Source organism: Bison bison, unplaced genomic scaffold (genome assembly GCF_000754665.1).
Source record: "Bison bison bison isolate TAMUID 2011002044 unplaced genomic scaffold, Bison_UMD1.0 scf7180017864527, whole genome shotgun sequence".
Lineage (NCBI taxonomy): Eukaryota > Metazoa > Chordata > Mammalia > Artiodactyla > Bovidae > Bison > Bison bison.
The window spans coordinates 8,411,901-8,434,427 of NW_011495078.1; the positions used below are offsets into that span (position 1 = coordinate 8,411,901).

The following is a 22,527-nucleotide window of genomic DNA, read 5'->3' on the forward strand; positions in this document are numbered from 1 at the left end:
CACAGCTTCCAGCGCGCGGCCCGCGATGCGCCTCGGGTTACCCTGGGGCCGGCGTCTCGCGTCCCATCGGAGCGCGCGGGGACAGCTCCCAGACGGCCGTGCCGGGCGACCGATCGTCCGATGTCATGGGCAACACCTTCCTTTCATCGGGTTTTACACCTGTCCTCTGCACGTGCGGAGGATATGGTGGCAGTTTTTGTTTTGGGTTTTTGTTTTTTTTTTTAATCTTAGCTGCTCCTCCAAGACGCGCGTGCCCCTTAATTGGGCATCTACTGTTTATCTGTCCCCTGAAAGCGGCTACCGCGAAGTAAATAAACGAGCTAGAGAAAAAAAAAAAAAAAAAAACCTGGCAGGATTTCCGCTAGCCCAGCCGCGAACTACACGTCCCAGGAAGCTCCGGCGCCAGGACGCGTGTCCACTCGGCCATCCACTCGGAGGAGGCCTTACTGAGTCCCGGCCGACGCGCGGGCCAATCCCCTCGCCCTGCACCTTGGGCTGGAACCTGAGACGGGCTCGCCCCCAATGATGCTACAATTACAGAAGCTACGCCGGTTTGTCATTGTCCCAAGAAAGAGGAGCGGCGTGCTTCTTGTCCGTTTCAGCAGAACTGCTGGCATCCTTCAGCTGGACAAGCTTGCGTCCCGGTTGTGACCTTCTGGGGGAGACCCCCGCGCGCAAACAGCACAGCCGGAGACCCCCTCAGGGAATCTCGCCTGCTGTTGAGATCGGCCGACGCGCCCCCGCCCGAGCCGCGGCTGGCTGCGTCCACCTCTTCCACTTCATTTATCGGTGGATCATCTTGAGTCGAGCTTGTAAATGTTTAGCATTTTGCTGCTTTACTGCTTCTTTCTGGCGACCGTTCCAGCACTGGCCGAGAGCGGCGGAGAGAGGCGACTGAGCCCCGAGAAAAGCGAAGTATGGGGTCCCGGACTCAAGGCAGCCGTGGTCCTTCCCGCGCGCTATTTCTACATTCAGGCGGTGGACACATCCGGCAAGAAGTAAGTCCGCAATGGCTCCATGACGATTTTGGAAGGCAGATCAAGCTTTCTGCTTCTCTCCTCGCGTTCTGTCCTCCCAGAACTCGTTTCTCCACAGCAGTTTAAAATCCAGGACACTTGGGGGCTATTCACGTGTCTTTGGAATTTATCCCCATCCTACTCAATTTTTCTCTGTAGCTTTAGAAATCATTTCGAATTAGCTCTTCTCCTGGCCCTTTTGAAGGGGAGTCCTACATGAGTGCTGAACAAACAAACCCCTGTACTTTGCTTAAGGTATTCTAAATTTTTTTCTACTTAAATTAATTTATTATTTATTTATTTTGTGGAAGTATAGTAGATTTACAATGTGTTCATTTCGGCTGTACAACAAAGTGGTTCAGTTAGATCTATACATTCTTTTTTATTAAATTTTATTGGAGTATAGTTGCTTTACGATGCTGTGTGTTTCTGCTAGTACAGCACAGTGAATCAGCTATACATAGACTTATATCCCTCTTTTTTGGATTTCCTTCCCATTTAGGTCATCACAGAGCACTGAATAGATTGGGGTTGACATAGATACAGTCAATCCCAATACCGGTAGGTATAAAATAGATAACTAATGAAAACCTAGCACAAGGAACTCTTTTCTAATTTTTGCATAAATTGTTATAAGGAATTTGAACTCAGGTGTTAGAAAGTAGTTGGCTTCACCTTTTTCTGGTGCTGCTGTGTTTTCAGGTAGACCTCTGCACTAAGTGTGTTTTGAAACTCAAAATGAAAAATAAAACACTATTCATAATTTTATGGTTGAGGCAGAAAGTATCAAAATATGAATCTCCTGTGTTTGTTACAACTTTATTTCATCCCACTGCATTCAACTATCCCACTTGTGCTTGAAACTTATTTGTAGAGTTCACATACCTCTGACATGATTGTCTTTTTATATTGAAGCTGTCTGTGTATATTTTGTTGGCAAAAGATCTTGGGAATAAGTTTTCCAAAGAAAAGGAACGTTATAAATTTTGTCACTTGGTTATAAATAGTATGGTTGGGAAACTGAGTACCATCTTAATCCTAACACCAAGAGCATGCCCTCAAAAGAAAAAAACCTTTTATACAACATCACTTGGATAATATGCTAACTACTAGCTTTTTCCATGGCTGAGTACGATTTATAATAGTGATTTTTTTAAAAGAATCATTGAGAGCGATGTTTCAGAAAACCATTAGAGGCATCATTTGATCACAGACTTCCAGATGTGATGGACACGAAATAAATAGTAGGTTAATAGGACTGTTTTTATATATGAAATGCATAAGGATGTTCTGTGTTTACAGAGATTAGCAGTCTTAAAATACCTCCTTGTAATTTTGTAATAAAACTGATTTAACTTATCTTGACCATTGTCATCCTCTTTTCCTTTTCATCTCCAATCCATCCTATTAATTCTGGTACTGAAAGCATAAGGAAAAGGAAGCAAGCACATATTAGGGGGAGGATATAGAGAATAGTCAGGTTCACAGACTGGAGACCATAGTCTTTGTATGTTTGTTTCTTAAAATAATCTTTATGTTTCTCTGTTCTTTCCATCACAGATTCACATCTTCTCCGGGTGAAAAAGTGTTCCAGATTAAAATCTCAGCCCCAGATGAGCAATTCACTAGAGTCGGGGTCCAGGTTTTAGACCGAAAAGATGGGTCCTACATAGTAAGATACAGAATGTACGCCAGCTACAAAAACCTGAAGATAGAAGTCAAATTCCAAGGTCAACATGTGGCCAAATCTCCATATATTTTAAAAGGTAATGTGGAATATAATTTCAAAACAACAGTGTTTGAATACAATATTACCTGTCATTCAGTCAGTAAAAGCAGGTTAGCCTGATATTTTTTCACTGGAAGAAAAGAAATTTTGTTATTGTTTTTCAGTTGCTAAATCAGGTCAGACTCTTAGTGACCCTATGGACTGAAGTTGAAAGCTAAGTTGAGAATCCTGGTAGAAGAAAGAAATGCAAGATTTGAATGGAAATTATAATTCACTAAAGAGGAAAGAACTTAATATATTCTTTAATATGAACTTAATAGTATTAAGTTCTAGTAATAAAGAATTTGCTTCTGGAAGATGCAACATTAGCAAGAACAATCAAGCTATATGGTCATAGATGGCACTTTCTTAGTTAGAGACATGTGACTTAAGTAACTGATGAGTGTCACTGAAATTTGATCAATCACTTCAGGAAGAAAGGGCTTGATAGAGATAGTGAAAGTTGACTGTAGTTTTTTTGGTTTTGTTTCAATGCTATTTTTCCAGAGAAATTCTCCAATGTTTTCTTATATAGGATAAGTGTACAGCTTTCTTCCCTAAAGCTATATCATTCCATATCAGCAGACATATATCCTAAAGTATTAGAGAAGCAAGGAGAATACAGACACACAAATCTTTCTTGACCCACTGCTCCAAGAAAGGCAAACGTTTTTGTAGAAAGTGTCTAGGCTCCTTCCCCTCACTCCACTAGGACCACACGGTACCATATAACCTGCTAAACCTTAAAAAGATGTCCCATTGTCTCCTACTGCCTGGGTCAGGTGACAATCTGAGAATTATAGAAATAAATGACAGTGAAATCTCAATGCAGATTCTATGTTGTGTTAGTATTATTTCTAGACACATGTAATTAATTCATAGTATTAGTGAAATGGGTGTTTTGAAGATTACTTTGCTTCTTTATATTTTTTTAAAAAAAACTACTAACCATAGTAGGAGTGCTTTATTTACTTGTATTGTTTTTTTTTTTTTTTTTTTGGCCTCACCTCAAGGCTTGCAGTATCTTAGTTTCCCCACCAGGGATCAAACCCAGGCCCCAGCATCAGAAGCACAGAATCCTAACCACTGGACCATCAGGGAATTCCCACTTGTATTGATCCTTAGGATGATTTACCCATTGAGAAAAGTATCTTAGACATTTTAAGGACTTGCTTGTATAACAGACCATTGAAATATTAATTCCTTATCACTTTTGTCTTTCATTAAAACAGGGATATGCCTCTGATATCCTTTTACCAATGTTTGGTTATTCTTAAGTACACAAAACATAAAGAGTAATGCTTTGCGGTACAACAGAAACTAACACAACATTGTAAATCAACTATACTCTAATAAAAATTAATTTAAAAAAAAAGAATAATGAACTATGGGGACTTCCCTGGCCGTCCAGTGGTTAAGACTCAACATGGCTTCCATCCCTGGTTGAGCAACTAAGACCCTACATGCCATGTGGGAAAAAAAAAAAAAAAAGAGTAATGGAGGGACTGTGGAAGCCACTTAGAGAAAAATGTAGTACCATTAGCTTTCTTTTGAAGTCATGCCAAGTGGACTTTACTGTGAAAAGATCTTAAGACCCAACCGTAAAAAGCTGTCAGAACAGATGTACTCGCTATTCCCCAGTGTAATAGAAAGGTTTCTCTTTTTAAAATAGGTTTTCCATCAAATTGCCCTCCCCATCTGACTAGGCAGGAACTGAAGTCATGCTACAAATATCTGTTACCCGTTTCACATGCTGAGTGAGATTGTGCCTGTACCCTTTGCTCCCTGTGTCATCAGGGCCGGTGTACCATGAGAGCTGTGACTGTCCCTTGGAAGACAGTGCAGCCTGGCTGCGGGAGATGAACTGCCCAGAAACCTTTGCTCAGATTCACAGAGATCTGGTGCATTTCCCTACTGTTGACCCAGAAAAGATTGCAACGGAAATCCCAAAAAGATTTGGACAAAGACAGAGCTTGTGTCATTACTCCTTGAAGGATAACAAGGTGCAGTTGCTTGTTTGTCTTGGTGATGTATTTTTGTTTTGGCCATGTGGCTACAACTTAGCTACATAGTTTTATTAAAATCATTCTGCCAATCATTGTGATAAGCTTGATCTCAGTGAAGCCAAAGCATACTTTTAGACTAACGGAATAAACATGGAATTGTCTTCCAGGTTTATATCAAGACTCACGGTGAACATGTAGGTTTTAGAATTTTCATGGATGCCATACTACTTTCTTTGACTAGAAAAGTAAGTATTTCTTTTCTCTTGTGTATAATGGACCATTTAAATCCAGGTTTTACATCATAGTCTTCCCAGCCCGCACAGTGGTAAAGAATCTGCCTGCAGTGCAGGAGACCTGGGTTCAATCCCTTGGTTGGGAAGATCTCCCGGAGAAGGAAATGACAACCCACACCAATATTCTTGCCACGGAGAATTCCATGGACAGAGGAGCCTGGCGGACTATAGTCCGTGGGGTCGCTAAAGAGTCAGACAGGACTGAGCAACTAAACAGTAACAACAGCAGTGGAGTTTGGAGTGATAGTGACACGGCTGATGTGAAAAACGATACCATCATTTTAACACTCTGGCTTCCTTGTCCTAGGTGAAGATGCCTGATGTGGAGTTTTTTGTTAATTTGGGAGACTGGCCTTTGGAAAAAAAGAAATCCAGTCCCCACATCCATCCGATCTTTTCCTGGTGTGGCTCCACGGACTCCAGGGATATTGTGATGCCCACCTACGACTTGACAGACTCTGTCCTGGAAACCATGGGCCGGTGAGAGATGGGTCGCAGACGACCCAGAGCCTTGGTTTTCTTTCCTTGATGAGTTTTTTCCCGACACCCCTTGCGAGGCAATGGTTTGGGGGAAACATCTGTTGCACTGTGTGTCTTCCAGAGTCAGTCTGGATATGATGTCCGTGCAGGCCAACACGGGTCCTCCCTGGGAAAGCAAAAACTCTACCGCTGTCTGGAGAGGGCGAGACAGCCGGAGAGAGAGACTCGAGCTGGTTAAGCTGAGCAGGAAGCACCCGGAGCTCATAGACGCTGCTTTCACCAACTTCTTCTTCTTTAAACACGACGAAAGCCTATATGGTCCCATCGTGAAACACATTTCATTTTTCGATTTCTTCAAGGTATGACATCGTCCAGAGCCAATGCTTTGTGATTTTCCAAATACCTGCATTTGAGTGCTAGGTCACGTCAGTCGTGTCGGACTCTTCCTGACCCTATGGACTATAACCCACCAGGCTCCTCTGTCCACAGGAATTCTCCAGGCAAGAATACTGGAATGGGTTGCCATTTCCTTCTCCAGGGGATCTTCCCGACCCAGGGATCAAACCCATGTCTTTTATGTCTCCTGCGTTGGCAGGCGGGTTCTTTACCACTAGTGCCGCCTGGGAAGTCCCACCTGCATTTGATGGGTGGGAAATTAAATTACAGGAGATTGAGTGAGTGAGTGAGTGATAATCATTGCTCAGTCATGTCCGACTCTTTGCAACCCCATGGACTGGAGCCCACCAGGCTCCTCTGTTTATAGAATTCTCCAGGCAGGAATACTGGAGTGGGTTGCCATTTCCTTCTCCAACAGAAGATGAGAGGTGAGCACAAAATTTTAGGAACATCCACGCATGGGGCGCCAGGGACTAACCAGCCCCTAGCAGGCAACCTGGATTGTACTCAGTACCTAGAAAAGTGAAAGTGTTAGTTGCTCAGTCCTGTCCAACTCTCTGTGATCTCATGGACTGTAGCCTGCAGGCTCCTCTGTCCTTGGGATTCTCCAGGCAAGAATACTGGAATGGGTTGCCATTACCTTCTCCAGGAGATCTTCCTGACCCAGGGATCAAATGTGGGTCTCCCACAATGCAGGCAGATTCTTCACCGTCTAAGCCACCAGGGAAGTCCTGACTCAGTATCTAGACCTGACATGAAATATGCACCAAGGGAGTTTGGGATCTGGGTAATTTTTCCTCCATCTGACCTTCAAGAGGAGCACATTTTCACCCCAAACCCTTTTTTTTATTTAAAAATACGTGTTAGTGATTTTATAAATATTTCTCCCCTGAGCCATAGAATCACAATAGGCTAAAGAAGGAATATAAAGCAGGTGTCTCTTCCCTTCTGGTAGGGAAATGACTTGGAATCCAACCAGCTGTTCTGCTCAAAAACTCTGGGTATTCTACACTCTCTCTGTGTCTAGAATGTGGGCTGTTCCTGTTTTCCCAGGGTTGATCCTTTTTCTGACAACTCTCGTTTCTCAAGCAGTGAGGTATACCACCCTGATCTCTAGACCGCCAAGGGATTTTGAAGCCCCATGTGGTGAAGGGTAGTCAGCCATCTCCTGCAGGTGGGAAGGTCAGTGATTGATGAGCTCTGCACAGAGGAGCCTGGTGGGCTACAGTCCACAGGGTCGCAAGAGGCAGATGTGACTGAAGCGACTTACTGCACAGAGCACAAGAAAGATGGCCATAAGCTGAATAATCAGTTTTTCTTCCATATGCATGTCACAGAAATTTTGGAAAGAAATGGTTACAACCAAAGAGAGCTGATTCCAGCCATTCCTCCTCCGAGAGTGTCCTGTCAGACCTTTGCTTTCTTTCTGTTGTACCTGTTGAATTTGTTGCAGCTTAAAACTATTGACTAGGACATCCCTGGTGGTCCAGTGGTTAAGAGTCTGCCTTGCAACATAGGGGATGCAGTTTCGATCCCTGCTCTGGGATCCCATATGCTGTGGAGCAGCTAAGCCCATGTGCCCCAACTAGACAGCCTGCATGAAAATCACATGTGCCTCAACCAAGACCCAGTTAAATAAACAGATAAATATTTATTGACCTCTGCTGTGCTAGAAATACTTTGATTCATAGATGTTCTTGCCCCAGAGCTTGTTAATTTCTTTAAGAGCTGGGTGTGCCCACCGGATGTTTCAAAGGTATGGTTAACACAGTTTAGAATGTGCCATCAGTAGGTACTATCATGCCATCGATAAAGTAGTCACATGCGTACTAAGTCACTTTAATTGTGTCCCACTCTGTGACCCTGTGGACTGTAGCCCACCAGGCTCCTCTGTCTATGGGGATTCTCCAGGCAAGAATACTGGAGTGGGTTGCCATTTCCTCCTCCGGAGATCTCCCCAACCCAGGGATCAAATTCATGTCTCTTACGCCTCCTGCATTAGCAGCTGGATTCTTTACCACTACTGCCACCTGGGAAGTAGTCGTAATAAATCTAATTTCCTTCACTGGTAGGCTTTGGACAACAGTTTTATAATTTTATTGGTTGCTCCAGCGTTAGACTTGGGGCCCCTTCTTGAGATTTGGGGGAACATCAAAATAGGCCCTACATCTAGGTCAGTGTGTTATGTATACATATAAATAATTAATAGCACTTACTAAGTGGCAGGAGCCAAGGACAAAATCTAGCCAGTTTGTATCTGAGGATGGTGAGGTTTGATGTGTGGAAAGAGGAGGAGAATAAAGAAGAGTGGGAAAAAGGGAGTTTAATGGAGGTTCTTCTGCTGTCCTGCGGTTTGCAGCATAAATACCAGATCAACGTGGATGGCACCGTGGCAGCCTACCGCCTGCCGTATCTGCTGGTTGGTGACAGCGTGGTGCTGAAGCAGGACTCCATCTACTATGAACACTTTTATAATGAACTGCAGCCCTGGAAACACTACATTCCAGTTAAAAGCAACCTGAGTGATCTCCTAGAGAAACTTCAATGGGCAAAAGATCACGATGAAGAGGTAAGGTCAGTCTCTTTCCAGATATCACAGGGTCATTTCCATGTCTTGTGCCTGGAAAGCATTCAAGATGCTTACATGGAGACCCTTTCCTGTAAATGGGAAGCCACATCCGCATGCATAGCACAGATCCCTTCAGGGTAAAGCCAGGCACAGTGGCTTGGATTAACTGCCCACTCTGCACATGACACGAAAACCTAACCCTTGGCCTCGATTTTGGTCTCACTCAGTTAGATCTGAGCTCCAAGCACCGCCTCCCCTCCCCTAGCAACATGAAGATAAAGATGGTCAGCCTGGCAGGGGAAGAACTAACTGTGCCACGGATTAAAATGAAGGATTGCATGAGAGAAGCTTCAAACGAATTGTCTGCTAAAAATTATTCAGGCAGTGCATTAAGCTTCATCTTGCATTGACTTTGCAAAGTCATTGTTACTTCATTTTGTCTCTCTTTTCTGTCCCGGAGAGGCCCATTCTAGAAGGCCCAATATGACTTCTTAAACTATCAAGTCTTAAAAATCTCACTTTGATTTGAACACACATCCTCTAATGTTCCCTTTACACACAAGACTTCAAAGATACTGTAGCCACTATTTTCCCACCAAAATGTACTTGGAAGATCACTTAGCATATGTCTGCATGGGGAAAAATATGTCTCATTAAAGGATATTATTCTTGCTCCTATAGGCAAAGAAGATAGCCAAAACAGGACAAGAATTTGCAAGAAATAATCTCATGGGTGATGACATATTCTGTTATTATTTTAAACTTTTCCAGGTCAGTATTTCCTAAGAAAATAGAAATATTTGTAATTGTTCATGTTAGTAGCAAGTAATGTTTCACTGAACAATTTCGAAAAGTATTTTCATTAAGGAGATACATATATACCTCTGTAAGTGAAAGTCAGGGATAAATATTAAATTATAGTGAAAATGAAGGATGCTAAAGAATAGCTAATGGAGAATGCTACAACCTTAAGGGAAAGGTGTTAATGTTAGAACTGTGTGGCATGTGGTTAGAAAATTGGCCTCTGAGCCTACAAAGTTACTGTGCATGGATTCTTATTTGTTCTTTGTACAAAACTGCTATTTTGTTGCTGTTTCTTTTTCTATACAGTGCAAGGTATGTTTGGACCTGTTGTGCTGACCCCATTGGGCCATAACTTTTCTTGCAATTTGCCTTTATGGACCTACCCATTTAGGGATTGTAGTCAAAGCCTATCTGACAATTTGAAAGGTTCTTTTTTTAAAAATGCAGTCGTAAGCATGTAATTTGCTAATAAATAGTTCTAGATCTAAGTCAGATTGTTTTAATCTCAGAGTTGCAGAATTCTAGATATTGAGTCCAATGTCTCAGGCTCTGCTACAGAACAAAGTTGGTCATTGCTGTTCCGCTCCCGCTTTGTTACCTTTCCTAAAGAGTGATGAATTATGTAAACTAAAGAAAGAACTGGGGGCATTTGCTAATCTGAATTCCTAAAGAGCCACAGGTTATTAGAGTTCATTCATTCAACTCACATGTACTAGAGCATAAGCTCCTCGCCCAGAACTTAGGACAGGGAAGCCCATGATGAATGAAGATGTGACTGAGGCTGTACCAGCTGTGGTGGGGCAGGCAGAAATAGTCTGTCCTCAGATTCTCAGTTTAGGGAAGATGGGAACACAGGCATTTTCACTGTGGCAGAAGATGAAAAGAAATACCATGAAAGAGTCATATAAATGAAGAGTAGACTTAGGAGTGGGGACAGTCACCTCTCAGAAGCTCTGTCGTGGGGTTTTAAGGAGGGCCTTGCATTTCATAACTTGACACACGTGACTTAAATGGACCGAGTTCTAGCACACTCCAGTGTATCTCATTTGGTAAGTGCACCTTATGTTGTTGTTCAGTCACTGAATCGTGTCTGACTCTTTGCGACCCCGTGAACGCAGCATGCCAGGCTTCCCTGTCCTTCACTGTCTCCCAGAGTTTGCTCAAACTCACGTCCATTGAGTCAGTGGTGCCATCCAACCATCTCATCCCCTGTCACCCCCTTTCCCTCCTGCCCTCAATCTTTGCCAGCATCAGGGTCTTTTGCAATGAGTCAGCTTTTTGCATCAGGTGGCCAGAGTATTGGAGCTTCTGCTTCAGCATATTAAGTGCTAAATAAAACATTCCTTTGTATTGTTGCCTATACAGGAATATGCCAGTTTACAAGTGAGTGAGCCCCAGATCCGAGAGGGCATGATGAGGGTAGAACCAGAGACCGAGGATGACCTCTTTCCCTGCACGTGCCACAGGAAGAAGGTAACCGGAACTGACTTCCTATCCAATGTCACAGGAAGAACTAACTATGATCCGAGTCCTCATTCTCCCCTTTACTCATCCAGTCAGGCAGCAACTACCCAAGTTCCTCCTGGAGCCTCTAAGCAACTCACTTTAGCAGAGGCAGAAAAAACAGTTACCAACAAAAGGCAAAAAAGGAAAAAAAAAAAACAAAAACAGGTGCTAAGATGCAGTGAAGTGAAGAGACATAGGAGCTCCCAGCAAAGTGGAGGGAGGCCTTTTTTTATTGTGAGAATTACAGATCATGTAGCATTTGAATAGATATTTGCGGTTTGCAAAGCATTTTCACATGTATCATCTAATAGCCTCATCTCCCTATGAGATAGTTTCTGCAAAGTTTATCATCCCAGTTTAGAGATGGAAAAATATATAACCATGATTATTCATGTTAACAGATTATTCATTTAAAAGTGATCTCTGTTAATACCACTACATTACTGGGCTTCCCTGGTGGCTCAGATGGTAAAGCGTCTGCCTCTAATGCGGGAGACCCGGGTTCGATCCTTGGGTCGGGAAGATCCCCTGGAGAAGGAAATGGCAACCCACTCCAGTACTCTTGCCTGGAAGATTCCATGGATGGAGGAGCCTGGTAGGCTACAGTCCATGGAGTCACAAAGAGTCAGACACGACTGAGCAACTTCACTTTCTCACTTTCACTGATTTCGTTTATAAAAGGCAGGCTCGCGTATGGACTTGGCAGGCTAAAGAGGACCTTAGCCGTCACCCAGTAAATGCCTTCATTTTATAGTTGACAAAACCAAGCCCAGAGAGGAATTTAGGCATTTTATAGGTAACAAAACCAAGCCTAGAGAGGAATTTAGCTCAGAACCATCTATCTGGATTATAGCAAAACAAGCACGAAAAACCAGTGTGCCTTCTTCAAACTGTGTGCATGTTTGTGTGTAAAGACACTGTGGCAGGGGAGGGTTGTTGCAATTTTAGTTGTTTTCCATCTAAAGGAATGTATATTGTATGAAAATTATTATATAATGGCTTGGCATTCTTTTAAACAACATCACCATGTCTGTGAATGGACAGACTCAACACTGTGCGTTGGAACCAGAGTTGAGAAGCAGATTTTGCAGTTAACCATTTCTGCCTCCCAAGGGGGTATAAAAAAGAATAAGGTGACTGCCAGCTCTGGTGGTGTGATGGAACCAGCTCATACAGGCTCATGTGTGCGTGATCAGTTGCTTTAGTCATGTCCAACTCTTTGTGACCCTATGGCCCAGGTCCAGTCCATGGGATTCTCCAGGCAAGAATACTGGAGTGGGTTGCCATGCCCTCCTCCAGGGCATCTTCCCAACCCAGGGTTCAGACCTGCATCTCCTGTGTCTCCTGCATTGCAGGTGGATTCTTTACCGCTGAGCCAAGCCACCAGGCAAGTCACATACAAGCTCACTGATTGTTAAATATTTAGGAATTCTGCACAGCGGTTAACCTTTGGTAGCTTGCAATACACCTGGTTGCAGTATTTACACCATGAAAACAGCACCTGCTGAAATTAGTTTTATTTTGCTTCATTTGCTTTTGTTTTGGATTTGCCTCTAGCTAGCCTTCAGAAGTGGTACAGCATCAGTGGTCACCCCTCTCAAGTGCTGCAAGGCCACAGAATCACTGAAAACCAGTTTCAAAACAGAAATGGCCAAAATTGGAAGGTACTCCCACATGGAGTTTGATTTGGTATCAGAATGAGTCTGTTGGCTCCAAATGAAACTGGGTGGCTGCCTTACTCCACTCCTCTTTTTTTAAATTTATTTTTATCTCATAAGTGAATTTGAGGAGTGCCAAATGATTCCCCTGATTGGTAGAACTTATGGCTAGAATGATAGCTTTATTGATTTTCCCACCCGCCGTGTCTACTCTGGCCATTCACTGATACCGTTCAGAACACAAGCCTTTACCATAATACAGACCCCTAGATGTTCAGGTTCCCACCAATGAGACTTTACCCTTGCTGCTGCTGCTGAGTCACTTCAGTCGTGTCCAACTCTGTGCGACCCCATAGACAGCAGCCCACCAGGCTCCCCATCCCTGGGATTCTCCAGGCAAGAACACTGGAGTGGGTTGCCATTTCCTTCTCCAATGCATGAAAGTGAAAAGTGAAAGTGAAGCTGCTCAGTCGTGTCCGACTCCCAGTGACCCCATGGACTGCAGCCCACCAGGCTCCTCCGTCCATGGGATTTTCCAGGCAGGAGTGCTGGAGTGGGGTGCCATTGCCTTCTCCAGACTTTACCCTTAGATGATTTCAAATAATAATGATTTCAAATAATAAAATCCTAAAATTTTATTTGAATCCTAAAATTCAAATAATAAAGTCCTAAAATCCTCTAGTGATGACTCGGCTTTGTTTATCCCTTTTTTCATCTTTGTGTGCTTGTGTGCTCAGTCGCTAAATTGTGTCCGACTCTTTGTGACCCTGTGGACTGTAGCCCACCAGGCTCCTCTGTCCATGGGATTTTCCAAGCAAGAATACTGGAATGGGTTGCCATTTCCTCCTCCAGGGCATCTTCCCCACCCAGGGATCAAACCCGCATCTCCTGCATTGGCAGGCAATCTGAGCCACCAGGGAAACCTCTTTGTCTTTAGGGGAAAGTAATTAATAGACTAAATGTAAGCCTTCTTATTCATGGAAAACTTCTTGATGGCTCTAAATATTTGTTTCTTAATTGCAGACCAAAGATGAACTGTGATACGCAAAATACCTTTCCTTCAAATAGTGGTGCTCTGAAGACTCTTCTTAAGTGAAAAGAAGAATGTCTTCTAAATACTAATTCCATGGACAGTATAAAATCTGCTCTATGATTGTCTGAATTATGAAGATCTGTTTCTTCTTATGCAGTATTCCCACGACAGTCATTGGAAGTACATTTTTAGGATTTTATAATAAAATCACTTTTATTTTAAAGGCCTGTGTTGTGCTCATCATTAGCTGTGTTTGGACCATGGAGCAGTAAAAAAAAAAAAAAAAATGGGTGTCTGAGTCCTGAACTCAGTCTGAAGCATGTCAAAAGCCATCACCTACCTAGATACAGTTTACATGACAAAGCAGTAAACTTCTGACTTGTTTACACTATTATTTTAGATAATCAGTCACTCACTTAATACTAATTAATACACCTTCCAAGGTTTTTTGTAATCTGGCCTCTTCCTGTATCCATCACAAATGTATTTTATTTAACAAGTATTTATTAAGCACCTAATATGTGCCAGGCATTGTATTAGGTTCTACAGATACAATAGTGAACAGCCACTATCTCTTCTGAAAGAAGAGTGAAATAAACAAGTAAAAATAAATAAGCAGGGCAATTATGGATTGATTAAAACAGTTATTACAGAGAGAAAGTGGGCTTAGTGGTGGTGGCTAGAGATCAAAGATGCTACTGACTTCTCACTGTTAAGCAAAATATTTGTTATGGTTAATGATAAACAACCACTACTAAAATATGAAATTTCCAATTATTAAAAAGGAAGCACATTAAAATTTTATTAAATGCTTTTCAGGCATCTATTTACATATTCATGTTTAATGGTGATTTATTCTGTTCCATTAATCCATGATGAACTACATTAATACTATTCTCATTTCGAAACATTATAGAACCTCCATTATAAAAACTCTAGTACATCCAATTATGTATTATTTTAATGCATGGATGGAATAATCATGCTAATATTTAGCTAAATCTGGCCCACCACTTATTTTTGGACAGCCTGAAAGTTAAGGATGATTTTAAAATTTTTAAATGGTTGAAAAAAATCAAGAAAAGAATAGTAATAACATGTAAAATTTATCTGAAATTGAAGTTTTGGTGTCCATAGTTTTGTATTAGTTTCCTATTGCTGCTATGACAAAGTATTAATACCAAACAAGAGGAATTCAATCTCTTAAGGTTCTGGATTTGAGAGTCAGGAATCAGTGTTTCTGGGACAATGGCGATGTATTTGGAGGGCTGGTTTCTTCCTGAGGCTCTGAGGGCAGAATGCCTTTTCTGGCTCCTAGGGGTGTGTTTCTTGTGGTTCTTGTCTTGTGGCCCCTTCATTTTCCCAGCCAGCAGCTCAGCATCTTCAAATCTGTTTGTCATCACACTGCCTTCTCTCTCTGAATGTTGCAGCACTGTTATTTATAAGAAGTCAAACAGTGGAAACCATCCAAATAGCCATCCACCAGTGAATGGATAAACAAAATGTGGTTTATCTGTAAAACTGAATACTACTCAGCAATGAAAAGAAACGAGTTATAAGGAACAAAGTACTATTAGATATGATACAATATGGATGGAATCTTCTTTTTCTGAGGCAGCAAGCGGTGTCTTAGCCTTATGGCCGGTGCACCTGCTGGAAGGGAATGGCTGGGACTCCGAAGGATCCTGAAAGAGGAAGTCCGGGGTGAGGCAGCGAGGGGAGGCGGCCCGACAGCGCCCCCTCGGGCTGGGCAGCAGACACCGCCACAGCACCGGCGGCAGGGGCGGGAAAACTCCCGCTCCCAGCGTGCCCCGCGCGCCAGCTCGCGCGCCTGGGGGCGGGGCCTGCGCGCGCCTGCGCTGTAGCGGGACGCGGTGGCGGGCGCGGCGAGGCGGTCCCTTCGAGTGTGGTAGTTCGCTCCCTGAAGGGAGTGAGGACGGTTAGGTGCTGCCGGTCACTTTCCCGTCCCTGGTAAGTGCGGCGGCTGTGGCGGCGGCGGCGGCAGTAGTCGGGGCTGCTACTTGGGAACGGCTTCCGAGGGCTTTCCGCGGTCCCTCCAGCGGCGTTTCGGCCTCGCGGCCGTCGTCCCTCAGGGGCTGTTGGGCGGCTCCGTGAGGCGTGAGGCGTCGGTTAGGTCCCGCGGGCCGCGGCAGCTGGGGCTTTGGCCGGCCAGTCGGGAGGCTCCTAGAAGGGACGGTGAGGGCGGGGCGAGCCGGCCTCCGAGCGAGGAGGATCTCCCGCGCGCCGGCCACCGTGCAGCCCCGACGGGCGGAATCGGACGGTCCTCGGGCGCCTTTGGGTCCCCAACCCCGGGAAGCCTGACCTCGATTTTCTGCCTTGTTCCGCTTGTTGTCGAGGCGGCCCGGACCCGCGACTCCCCTCAAGGACTTGAAGTCTGACAGTTGCCGTTGCGTTTTCCTCGCGATTTCCAACGTTCCGCCCGGACGAGGCGGATGACGCAAGAATGTTTTTTTTTCCAACTGAAAGTTAAGGGGTGGTGGCATCCGATCATCCGGCTTCGGATGTGGTCTCTGTCGCATCCTGACGACAGTAGTCACACAAATCACTCTTGAAAACGCCCACAAGCGTGGGCACGCGGGTCCAGACGGTGAACCGTCGCAGCCTCTCTCCGAAGTTGGTGGCGTTTGCTGCCTTTGAAGACACCGAGGCGGAGCCAGGCTCCAACCCCGCCGCCCCTTCTGACCCGCTAAACCCGAGATTTATTAGCTAGAGCCGGCTCACTATTGCCCTTATAGTCCAACACAAAAAAAAAAAAACAGCAGGTGTGTGCACTGTTGGCAAGGACGGACTGTCCATCACGCAAGAGTGGCGTTTGCCAGAAAAAAAGGAACCACGAGCACCCCACTTGTTGAGGAATAGAGCATTCTAGGTTAAGAGAGTGGGTTGAGGACGTGTATCTAATTTTACTCCCTGAAATCTCACTGAAAGTACAGTAAAGGGATTTTCAAAAAGACACAAACCCACAGAGATGAAGAAAATGGGAAAGAAACAATAGCAGTAAAATACTGGGCTCCAGAAAGCAAGTGTCGTACAATTATGTATATATATAAGAAACAAAATCTTCAAAATGTGCAGAAATTGGCAGCACGGGACACTTTGGGAGCTGGCAATGAAAGGAATGGTGCTGGGGATGGATGTGCATGGCTCAAATAAAGACCACTTAGGTGAGGTCTGTCTGAGAAGTAATTAGATAGCAAGCTCTCCTTCCCCGTTTCATACTGGTAGGATACTGCTTCTCTCCCACCAGGAGACTGGAGGCTCTTCTCTTGAGAACATAAAATGGGATCTTTGAAGCTGGGGACCCCAGGCACAATTATGAGTCTACATTTATGAAAACAGACAGTGAAGGCTGAAGCCCTTCATCCTCCTCCTCCAGTTTAAATCCCAGAACTTTTTGCAGCCGGTGTAATACCTTTCAGGCTCTGTATGAGAATTCTACACACACATAACATGTAAAGGGAAGGATCTGTACAATAAATTAGTCACAGTGATGGATTCTTGGAAGGGAAAGAAACTTTGTGGCTGGGGGAAAAATGTGAAGAGACTTCACTATTCAGACATTTTTATTCTTTTAAAATAGTGTACCATGTGCATATATTGCCTATTCAAAAATGAAATGTATTTCTTAAATGCAAATGAATACACCCTTTGACACAGGAATTTATAGATATGTCTACACACATGTATTGCCACTCATTGCAGTATTGCCACTCATTGCAATATTGCTTTAGCAAAAGATTGGAAACAGTCTCAATTTTCATTAATAGATGGTTGGTAAAATATATTTTGTACAACCCTCCTTTGGAATATTTTGTAGTCATAAAAAAACAATGAAATAAGCTCATTGTATAAAGAGTAATCACAAAGATATATGTTGGGGAGGGGGTTCAGAAAAAATATATCACTAGTTTTATAAAAAGATGTATGTATGTATATATGTATATAAAATACCTGAAAGATAAGCAGAATACTGATTGCCTTTGAAGAGGAAATCTGGATGGTAAGGCAAAAGTGGAATTACGGAGAGACTTTTCACTGTATACTTTTGTACATTTTGAACATGTTATTCAGTGAATAAATTAGTAAATGTTAATAGGAAAAAAATTAATGACCCTGATGTTAAGCATATCCTGAACAATAAAAGATCTCTTACACTACGGGAAAGAATACTGTATAACAACCCTGAAATCTTAGTGGCTCACAGCATTTCATGCCCTTGATTCTTCAGGTAGACATTTCATGGTTCTTCAGTGGTTTAGATGTTGATTGGACTAGGCTGGACTCCAGACTTCAGTTTTGAGTTCAGATCTGCTCCATGTATCTTCATTGTGGAACCCGGGCTGAAAAAGCAAAAATATGTGGAGCGTACTTTTCTTGGGGCTGAAGGTGAGAGTTTAAGAGCCCTTCTGGAAAATTTGCCATGCTTCAGCTCAGAAGTGGCACACTGAAACATCTTTTGGTTAAAGCAAGTCACATAGTCAAGCCCAAAGGCAATAGTGTGGAGATTTACATTCTGTCTAGTGGGAGGTTTCTGCAGTCTCAGGACAAAGGATGTGGATGTCTGCTTCCACTGCAGGGTAGAAGGAAGAGTTGGGACCAGTAAAGACGAAGGAAATGGGTTAATAGAAAGATGCTGTGAAATTAGGTTGAAGATAGTTGGTTGAGAACAAAGATGCTTAGGAAAAATATGTATTTATATGTACCAAGATATAGCATCCTACTTTGATATGAGTTTTCTTACAGAATGCATATTATGGTATCACATTGACTTACATAACATCTGCCAGCCCCACACCTGGCCGGCCCTATAACCAATTCTGAATGACCATTGGAATGAAAATAATGTAGATGTAAAGATATCAGTTCCTAAAGTAGTTATATATAAATGTCTTTATTTTAGCTACTAAATGTATTCATTCATAGTTCTTGTATCATATCCATGTCTACCAACCCACCTTTCACAATAGAATCTTCTTTTCAGGGAGATGTCCTTTGCTTCTCAGATGTAAGGCACTTAAAGATTGTTATTCAACAGTGAAAATGAGTCATACAGAGGTAATACATATTTTCATATATTCTGCATCTTCAGGGTTCCTTTTTTTTTTTTTGTAGTCATATGGCTCCAGAATAATTTTCTTATTTTCAGCTTGTACTGTGAGAGACAGTATAGCATTAGTGGTTAGGAGTGAGAACTTTGGAGCAGACTGCCTGAATTTGGATCTTGGCTAGTGGATATATAACCTTGGGCACATGATATAACGTACTGTGCCTCAGTTTTCTCATCTCTAAAATGGAAATTGTAACAGTACTTACCACAGAATTCTTAGAAAGTTTAAATGAGTTAATACATAAAGAGCAATTATGATAGTACCTGACACAATAAGTACTTAAATATAAATTATTATTAATATTGCTTTTTATTTTGAGGCTGTGATTTGAATCATTTGTATTGCAGAACAAACCTATATAGTTATTCATTTGTCTAAATAGTCAGGGAAGTTAATTTTTGATCCCTTTATTCTCTTGAATTCCAGGTAAAGTTAAAAGTACCTTTTGGAAATAAATTGCTAGATGCTGTTTGTTTGGTACCTAACAAGAGCTTAACATATGGAGTCATTCTTACACATGGAGCATCAGGAGATATGAATCTCCCTCATTTGACATCACTGGCATCCCATCTTGCCTCTCATGGGTTTTTTTGCCTGAGATTTACCTGTAAAGGCCTTAATATTGTACATAGAATTAAGGCATATAAATCAGTTTTGGTAAGAAAATTTCTTTATATTTACTTACAATAATTCTATTTTTTAAATGCACAGTAAATTGACAAATTTTATTAGTCATTTGGTTTAATTTTAAAAACCCTAATGAATATTCTTAGAAACTCAACAGTGTGTGAAGGCTGGGTAGTGGTCAGATTGCTCTTTTTTGCCATCAGTTTCTATAGGGATGAGTGCTCACATCATAGATGTTTCTCCATGATACTGCCAAGGCATCTACTTATGATGTAATTTCCTTCTTGGAATTATATAACTTAAGCATATACAGTTCTAGACAGTTAGCCTCATATGCTGTGAGTGTACAAATAGCATGATTTCCATGTTGGAAACTAAAATCCCTGGATGAAAACCGAAATTTCTTTTAATCCAAATTACTTCAAGCGTGCTAAGTTTTTCAGAGCTTTAAATCAGATGTTAGTTGTAGCATTATCAGATTTTGCCTTAGTTGGAAGCTTTTAACTGGCTCTTTTTTTCCCCTCCAAATTTTTTTCTTTAAAAATGTTTTAGTACTTGAATATTTTAGACAGTGTTTTTTTTCACATATTTGCGTGTATTACCCAATATATGACTTGATAGTGAAGGCATGACCAGAAGAGCAAAGAACTGGTTACCTCTTCCAAGTAAAATCCCTTAAAATTTTGTGGTTGTCTTTGTAAAAGTTTTATACACTCTAGTAATGATGAGAAATATGTGTTGGTTTTTCCAATGGAATATAGGAGAAGAATTGATGGTTTTTTGGTTGATTTTTCTAGAATTACCTAAAGACCTCAGAATACAAACTTACAGGTGTTTTCCTTGGAGGTAAGTTGCAATACTTGAGAATACTTGTTTTAAAATCTACTCACATTAATACAGGAATAGGTAATCAAGAATTAAAATTAATGACAGGAATAGAGTTAAGGATTTTTTGTTTTGTTTTGGTAAGTCACGTCCAGGTATAATAACATCAAGGTACTTTAATATTTAAATCGAATTTAAGCCATATACATATGTATTATAACCCAAAGACGTCTCCTTTTATTATATTCTTGAATCATCCTCTGAACTGATCCCTTCACAAGGTTTGTCTTTACCTCTTTAAGTATTCTTTCAATAAATAATTATTCTTTTTTTTTAGATTTGATTTAGGATCAGTTTTTAGCTCTTCACAAGTCTGTGGGTATTGAGGCTTGTTAATTGCCACCTTCTGTTAAGTATAGATAAGCAATATGATGGATGCATAGTAAATTAAATCTGCCGTTATCATCACTACTACTTTATGTGAATGTCTGTATTTCAAACTGAACTTGATTTTAATTGATTTTAGGTCGTTCAATGGGCTCAAGAGCAGCTGCTTCTGTACTGTGTCATATTGAGCCTGATGATGCTGATGATTTTGTTCGAGGTCTCATTTGTATTTCCTATCCACTGCACCATCCAAAACAGCAGCATAAACTTAGAGATGAAGATCTCTTTCGTATAAAAGATCCTGTACTGTTTGTGTCAGGCTCAGCAGATGAAATGTGTGAAAAGGTGATTATGACTTGCTGTTTGTGTGAATGAAAGAGAATGAAAGAAACATCTTGGGAACAAGATGCTACCTGCAACATTCAGTCTCTTTAAAAAGATGCTGATTTTACTATGCTCCTTTTATGTCTTTGGTACCCTGTTACTGAGGGGAATCTAAAAACTATGAGCATACTGACAATATTCAACCCCTTGTAATTAGGTGATAAATGAATTAACTCTTACTTAGCAAATGAAGGATTAATATCTGAATCTTGTGAATTTGGGATTACTAGACTGTATATTTGTTTTATCATTTCAGCATTTAATCACATTCTTCAAATTTGTTATAAAATTGACCCTTGAAGAAAAGTAACTTGTACATATTACTAAATTTTAGTGTCTTTCCCAGAATATATAATTTTCTTGGGAAAGATATTTTTTAGAAGAATTTTTTGACTTGTCAAGAATGAATGCTTGATCTGTTCTGTGGTGTTGCTATATGTAAGAAGTCTGTATTGTCACTTCTTGCACAATCCATTGCCTCAGAAGTTATCTTTAGAGTAGGTTTTAATATTTAGTGAATGGATGCCAAGTATAGGTGGGGTAGGAGAGAGTAAATCTTTATGAAACACCAATAGGGTATTAGTCTAGTATCATCTTCTTTTTTCCTTTTAGAACTTGTTGGAGAAAGTGGCACAGAAAATGCAAGCTCCTCATAAAATACACTGGATTGAGAAGGCAAATCATTCCATGGCAGTGAAAGGACGATCAACAAATGATGTTTTCAAAGAAATAAATACACAGATTTTGTTTTGGATCCAGGAAATCACTGAAACGGACAAGAAATAATTGTCTATAAGTTAAAGGCTATGTTATTTTGAATACAAGTACAGTTAATTTGTTAAAGAAGAGCATACTTCTCAGCATTATGAGATATATTTCAGACTAATTTAATGTCCTTTCATGTTACCCCGTTTTTAAAACACATTTTAATAGTGAAATTAATGTTCTTTATAAAATGTCTCTTGAGAGTACTGTCATAGTTGTATAAAGATGATGTACAAATATTGAAGGTGGTCTAAATATAATTTATTTTCTTTAATAAGTTTTGAAAAATTAAACGTTGAATTTTGTTACAACAGAACTTTTGTCTCATTGCTGTGCAACTCAAACAGTGCTCTTAATTGTGCAGAGCAGTGTCATCTTTATGAAGGAAGAACAATGCTTTAGTAAATTTAGTCAGTTTTATAGAATGTATACATCTAAGTCACCTAATGTTTTATTAAATCTCAAGGGATAGATGAAGATACATTTTCATATATGGGGACTCTGAACATTGTTTTTAGAATAAAGTAACAACTTTTATTGAATAAATGCTTACTGAAGGTCTGTTACAGGCAAAGCTTCATTAGGTTTACAACAATGATTAAACGTGGAGTTTAATATAGTAGGGGAACTTGATGTCTAAAGCTCTCTGATTAAGGAGAGAATGAAATGAGTAAATAGTGGAACTAATATCTGTGTTGTATCTAGACAGAGTTAGGGCTCTTAATTTTGCTTTGAGAAGTGCAGGTATCACTTGGACTAGACTTCAGGGTATTGAGTTAGATATGAAAAACTTAGTTTCTATATTTCCTGTAAAGAATGCAAAAAATGTGATGAGGCTGATGATATATAGTATAAGTTTGTAGTAAGCAGTGGTTCTCTAC

The 22,527-nt window shown here is 41.3% G+C and overlaps 2 protein-coding genes across 3 annotated transcripts; both read left to right on the forward strand.

Annotated features, from left to right (window-relative positions):
- The first annotated feature begins 6 nt into the window (after nucleotides 1-6).
- KDELC1 (KDEL (Lys-Asp-Glu-Leu) containing 1) lies at nucleotides 7-13,752 on the forward strand. The gene is made up of 10 exons (XM_010831473.1): nucleotides 7-998; nucleotides 2,577-2,782; nucleotides 4,582-4,787; nucleotides 4,958-5,035; nucleotides 5,391-5,563; nucleotides 5,685-5,922; nucleotides 8,319-8,528; nucleotides 9,210-9,299; nucleotides 10,698-10,805; nucleotides 13,520-13,752. Exons 1-10 carry the CDS (start codon nucleotides 817-819, stop codon nucleotides 13,535-13,537), a joined length of 1,509 nt encoding a protein of 502 aa, XP_010829775.1. The 5' UTR covers nucleotides 7-816; the 3' UTR covers nucleotides 13,538-13,752.
- Nucleotides 13,753-15,391: 1,639 nt separating this feature from the next.
- On the forward strand, nucleotides 15,392-21,962 carry TEX30 (testis expressed 30). 2 transcript variants are annotated; one of them, XM_010831474.1, is made up of 6 exons: nucleotides 15,392-15,500; nucleotides 18,532-18,605; nucleotides 19,085-19,315; nucleotides 20,083-20,131; nucleotides 20,637-20,842; nucleotides 21,494-21,962. In XM_010831474.1, exons 2-6 carry the CDS (start codon nucleotides 18,591-18,593, stop codon nucleotides 21,665-21,667), a joined length of 675 nt encoding a protein of 224 aa, XP_010829776.1. In that variant the 5' UTR covers nucleotides 15,392-15,500; nucleotides 18,532-18,590; the 3' UTR covers nucleotides 21,668-21,962. The 2 variants fall into 2 exon arrangements, with proteins under 2 accessions (XP_010829776.1, XP_010829777.1); XM_010831475.1 differs by lacking the exon at nucleotides 19,085-19,315.
- The last annotated feature ends 565 nt before the right edge of the window (nucleotides 21,963-22,527 follow it).